Source organism: Littorina saxatilis, linkage group LG11 (genome assembly GCF_037325665.1).
Source record: "Littorina saxatilis isolate snail1 linkage group LG11, US_GU_Lsax_2.0, whole genome shotgun sequence".
Lineage (NCBI taxonomy): Eukaryota > Metazoa > Mollusca > Gastropoda > Littorinimorpha > Littorinidae > Littorina > Littorina saxatilis.
In genome coordinates, this window is record NC_090255.1 from 35641952 (window position 1) to 35647535 (window position 5584).

Below are 5584 nucleotides of genomic sequence, written 5' to 3' on the forward strand. Positions count from 1 at the left end.
TCTGTTTCGGGTTGATGAGAGCATTATTTGAAGCACACCAGGAAACTGAAAAAGCTTATCAAAAACAGAGTGAAAATAAGTGAAATTATCAACTTCCACGAAAAGAAGACTATTTGTTATATTTTTTTTAAATCTCGAGGGCTAGTTATAGGTTATTTTTAACAAGCTTCTTAATGAATGAATGAAAATTGCCTTTAAGTTTTATTTTCTTCGATTTGTTGAAGGGGGTCCATACTAGGGGACTCACACATACTTTGAGATTTTGCTATTATATTTTGTTTGCAGTAGAAACTCGGGGTCAACACTGCTAAAATGTAGCAAATACGGTCTTAGCTGTCATATATAGCAATTTTTGTGTGACAAAAGCTTTGGCTTTGGACAGAAACGAGTCCGTTTTAAGCGGCAAATTTAGAGTGAACACTGCCAAAAGTGAAACAAGTCGCGTAAGGCGAAAATACAACATTTAGTCAAGTAGCTGTCGAACTCACAGAATAAAAGTGAACGCAACGCAACGCAGCAAGACCGTATACTCGTAGCATCGTCACTCCACCGCCCGTGGCAAAGGCAGTGCCAGTGGAATTGACAAGAAGAGCGGGGTATTCGTTGCGCTGAGAAGGATAGCACGCTTTTCTGTACCTCTCTTCGTTTTAACTTTCTGAGCGTGTTTTTAATCCAAACATATCATATCTATATGTTTTTGGAATCAGGAACCGACAAGGAATAAGATGAAAGTGTTTTTAAATTGATTTCGAAAAAAAAATTGGATAATAATTTTTATATATTTAATTTTCAGAGCTTGTTGTTAATCCAAATATAACATATTTATATGTTTTTGGAATCAGCAAATGATGGAGAATAAGATGAACGTAAATTTGGATCGTTTTATAATTTTCAGATTTTTAATGACCAAAGTCATTAATTAATTTTTAAGCCACCAAGCTGAAATGCAATACCGAAGTCCGGGCTTCGTCGAAGATTACTTGACCAAAATTTCAACCAATTTGGTTGAAAAATGAGGGCGTGACAGTGCCGCCTCAACTTTCACGAAAAGCCGGATATGACGTCATCAAAGACATTTATCAAAAAAAAAGAATTTTTTTTTTGAGGATATCATACCCAGGAACTCTCATGTCAAATTTAATAAAGATCGGTCCAGTAGTTTAGTAGTAGAATCGCTCTACACGCACGCACGCACACACACACACACACACACACACACACACACACACACACACACACACACACACACACACATACACCACGACCCTCGTGTCGATTCCCCCCTCGATGTTAAAACATTTAGTCATAACTTGACTAAATGTAAAAAGAGAAAAAGTCTAACGGTTTTGAGGTTTGTGTTTCTGCAACTCTTTTGACATGTGCATGTGATCCAGAGAGGGTGAATACAGCGAATGAAAATGTTTTGAGCGCTCCAGCGCCGTTAGTTTGTCAGAACAGGAGGTGGTCCATATTAGGAGCCGGTCCATATTAGGAGCCTTTCCCCTATGTGAAAGTCTCTCTGATTATGACTATTACAAAGTGACCTTTGTTAACTTGCACTTTTATATTTCAGGTCGGACATGAACCTTTTCATCACAAAAGCACAGGAAACATCTAGAGGAAACTTAGCCGACATGGTGTGCACCACGACTTCTGAATACCATGGATGAAAACCGCTATCCAAAAATAAGGAATTTTTCATTTAAAATGATTTCCTGATGATTTTCCTGATTTTCCAATCATCCACCGTTTGGAAATCATGGAGCCACACTTAAAACGTCAGAGCTTCCTGATCTTGAAACAAATTTCCCTGATCTGGAATACTATCACTTTTTATTCCTGTGGGGTTAGTGAATAAACAGTGCCAGTAGTCAGTGAATATCTGCCAGCTAGACACTACGGGCGAAACCATCGACAAACTTTATACTAAATCCTGTGCTGTAAGAAACGCGATTTTTCTCTGTGAACTTTAACAGATTTCACTTCAAAATGGCGGACGCAACGCTTCCGACGGTGATTTTCGCCTCTTTGGTGATGTTCCTCGGGGTCATTGGCAACAGTGTCGTCTGCTACATCTGCCATTGTCGTCTGCGTCGTAGCGTACTCAACAACTTTGTGCTGTCGTTGGCCGCTCTGGACCTGATTGGCTGCGTGCTGTGTGTACCCATGGAAGTTACTGAGCTCCAGAATAGGTACGTACAGACATAACGCACGGCAACATACTCTTTATACTGTCAGAAGTCTCCATGTTTTTCAACGAGTTGAAAAACAAATCTGAAGAATTGTGTGTGTGTGTGTGTGTGTGTGTGTGTGTGTGTGTGTGTGTGTGTGTGTGTGTGTGTGTGTGAGTATGAATGTGAGCATGCGTGTTTTTTGGCCCCAGTGTGCCTGCGTGTGTTTATACTGTACGGATGCATTTTTTTTAACATGCACACAAGCAAGGTATGTTCTAGGAACGTTTAATTGGGACAAAATAACACGTTATGGTGACTGATCTCTCTCTGAAGATGGGAAATTAAAATAATAAAAGTAAAAAAGGTAATCCGTCTGAATTTTGGAACGTTGGCAGTCAATTTGGTTTTGGATTTTAATCATTCTTCATTCTATTTACACCAGGATCAGATGGTCTGAACCAGCGCTGTGCATGACCCAGCGTTTCTTACGCAACCTCCTCCTCATCGCCTCCGTCCTCATCCTCGTCGCCATAGCAACGGAACGCTACCGTCGCATCTGTCACCCCCTCAGCCGTCACATCACCCTGCGACAATGTCGCATCGCCATCGTCGTCGCTCTTGTAGTCGCCGTTCTTCTCTCCTGGCCGTCGCTCCTCGTCTTCGGCGAAAGAACGAGGCACAGCAGAGGATGGGTTAACGCCGGCGGCGAAATGGTAAGCAATGGCGGCGAAATGGTTCATGGTGGCGGCGAAACGGTAAACGGTGGCGGCAAAATGGTTAACAGTGGCGGCGATAGAAGTGAAGAGATTAACGCTGATGTTAGAAACAGTGCAAGTGTTTACGATGCGGATAGGGTTAATGGTACCCAAGGGGTTACTGACGACAAAGAAGGTGACACTGGCGGTGAAAAGTTTAGCCACAGCGGCAGTGACGGAGAAGAAGTCAAAATGCTGGCAGTTTTGAGATCAGGGTGCGGAGTGAAAGACTCCATGCAAGGCACACCCTACCCCGCCGTCTACTTTTCCCTTCTTTTCGTTCTCTTCTTCGTCTCCTCCGCCATCGTGTGTGCGCTGTATGCTCGCATCGCTTTCGCTCTCTGGAGTCCGCGAAAGCTGCAGACCGACTCCCGCCCAAAGTCTGTGTCCTTGCCCGACTGTAGTCGTTTGAACACCGCAGTCTTCACCGCGACTAGATCCGCCACCCTGGGGCGAGGGAAGAAGCGTCGTGCTGACGTCTCTGGCGGTGACGTCACTGGGAATGACGTAGTGCGGAATGACCTCACGCTGCCCTTGCCGAGGAAGAAGCTACTGTACGAGGAACTAACGAGGTCGCTGCAGCTGAGAAGAAAAAGAGACGCGGTCAATTTACTCGTGGTACCTACACCAAGTATCCGGCGGAAGAAGCGAGCGGCCTACAGCCGGAAGCGCACTACTTTCATCATGTTTCTCATGACCTTGACCTCGGTGGTCAGTTACCTCCCTTTCATCCTGGTCTCTATCGCCTACGTGGCTTCCGCCCGGATGCGGGAAGACAGCAGCGTGGCTGAAATGGCGGTAATCGAACTGTGCTTGAAATCGTTTCTCATTAGTAGCGCAGTCAACCCGTTCATCTACGGGTTGTGCAACCAGCAGTTCAAGAAAGAGTGTGTCAAACTTCTGCAAGGTCTAAAGTGCAGAGCGAGAGAGTTTCGGCTAGAGGCGGACGACACATCGGACACACCACCCAACACTTAGGACTAAGCTTGTCTTACAGAGGGATGGTGTTTATACATTTCCTGCATATCAGTCCAAGAAATATAGCGTCCAACTTCTGCAAGTGCTGATGTGCAGAGCGAAGTAGGTTCGGCAAGAGGTAGAAGAAACATCGGACATTTCGGAGTGAGCTTATTTTACAGAAAGATGGAGTTTGACTTACCTGCATATCCCTTCGGTGGAAGAAATATCAGACTAACTGACACTTCGGCCCGGCGGCTTCGCCTTGTCAGGAGATGGGCGATAGTTGCTTTGATTTTCTTTTTGTGCGACAACTTGCCTGTCCTGTGTGTTCAACGTTGTAATTGTTAAAACTCCATTTTTCGCGAAATGTTTAATCTTTGTTCCTTTTCACACGAGGTGCGAGACAAGTTTGAAGCATTATTAGGTGTTAACACCCTGTTAACTCCCCTGTCACTAACTGTTCATGCACGAGAATTGCAACCAGCGGTTGGAAAGAGTATGTCCAACTTTTGCAAGTGTTGAAGTGCAGAGCGAGAGAGGTTCGGCTAGAGGTGGAGAAAACATCGGGCACACCACCAAAGTTTTAACACTCAGGAGTGAGCTTATTTTACATAGGGAAAGTGCATACCTTTTCTGCATATCAGTTCAAGAAAGATATTGTCCAACTTCTGCAAGTGTTGAAGTGCAGAGCGAGAGAGATTTGACTAGAAGTGCCCAACAAATATATAGGAGTGAGCTTATTATACAGAAGGCTGGTGTATAACATTTCCTGCATATCAGTTCCAAGAAAAATATTGTCCGACACTTCTGCAAGTGTTGAAGTGCAGAGCGAGAGAGGTTCGGCGAGAGGTGGAAGACACACCGGACACACCACCCAACACTTATTTTTCGTAGGGATGGTGAAAACATTTCCTGAATATCAGTTCAAGGAAGAGTGTTTCTAACTTCTGCAAGTGTTGAAGTGTAGTACGAGGGAGGTTCGGCACTAGCAGCAACAGGGCTGGACCAAATGAGTTGTAAGGGGGGGGGGGGGGGTTCCTCCTTTTTTGGGGGGGGCAAATCAGCGAAGTGGCGAAGCCACAAGCGCGCGCCTGCAAAGCAGGCGCGCGAACTAGGGGGGTCCGGGGGCATGCTCCCCCGGAACATTTTTGAAAAACGGTTAAAATCTGTGCAATCTGGTGCATTCTGGGCCTTGTCAGGGGTGTACCTTAACTTTTTTTGCTACCGGCCAGGGGGGCCGGTAAGTCAAAAATTGAACCGGCCCCCCAAAATCCCAACCGGCCCCCAACCTGCCGGGATTTCTTACAACCGCCCCAGCGGCTCGTCGCGTGCTAACCACATACACAAAAGACGTACATTCATACTTATAATGCATACATGTGGATTTGCACTACTAATAACTACCACAAACACACACAAAACTTGATGACTAAAGTGCTATGTTTTAATATAATGATGATTAACCTTGTTTTTATAAAGAATTTAAAATAAAAGCCGCCACAAAGAAACAAGAAATCAAAACCACATTCACACCCTGTCACACAATCACACACTAAAAGTTACCCCCTTTATGTACCCCCTACCACACAATTTACAAAGTAATTTACTATGGAACTCTACTTACCACATAAACACACACTACAAAAGAGTAAATCAGCTTTTGTTTTTAATTTAAATTATGTTTTTTGTTGTGTA

The 5584-nt window shown here is 44.4% G+C and overlaps 1 protein-coding gene across 1 annotated transcript in view; it reads left to right on the forward strand.

Annotated features, from left to right (window-relative positions):
- LOC138980345 (uncharacterized) overlaps positions 1 to 4890 on the forward strand; it is a 6403-nt gene extending 1513 nt beyond the window's left edge. Inside the window, exons 2-3 of the mRNA XM_070353213.1 lie at positions 1574 to 2192; positions 2617 to 4890. Coding sequence (XP_070209314.1) covers positions 1990 to 2192; positions 2617 to 3907 — 1494 coding nt within the window. The 5' untranslated portion in view covers positions 1574 to 1989 and the 3' untranslated portion in view covers positions 3908 to 4890. The remainder of the gene's footprint in view (positions 1 to 1573; positions 2193 to 2616) is intronic.
- Positions 4891 to 5584: the final 694 nt, after the last annotated feature.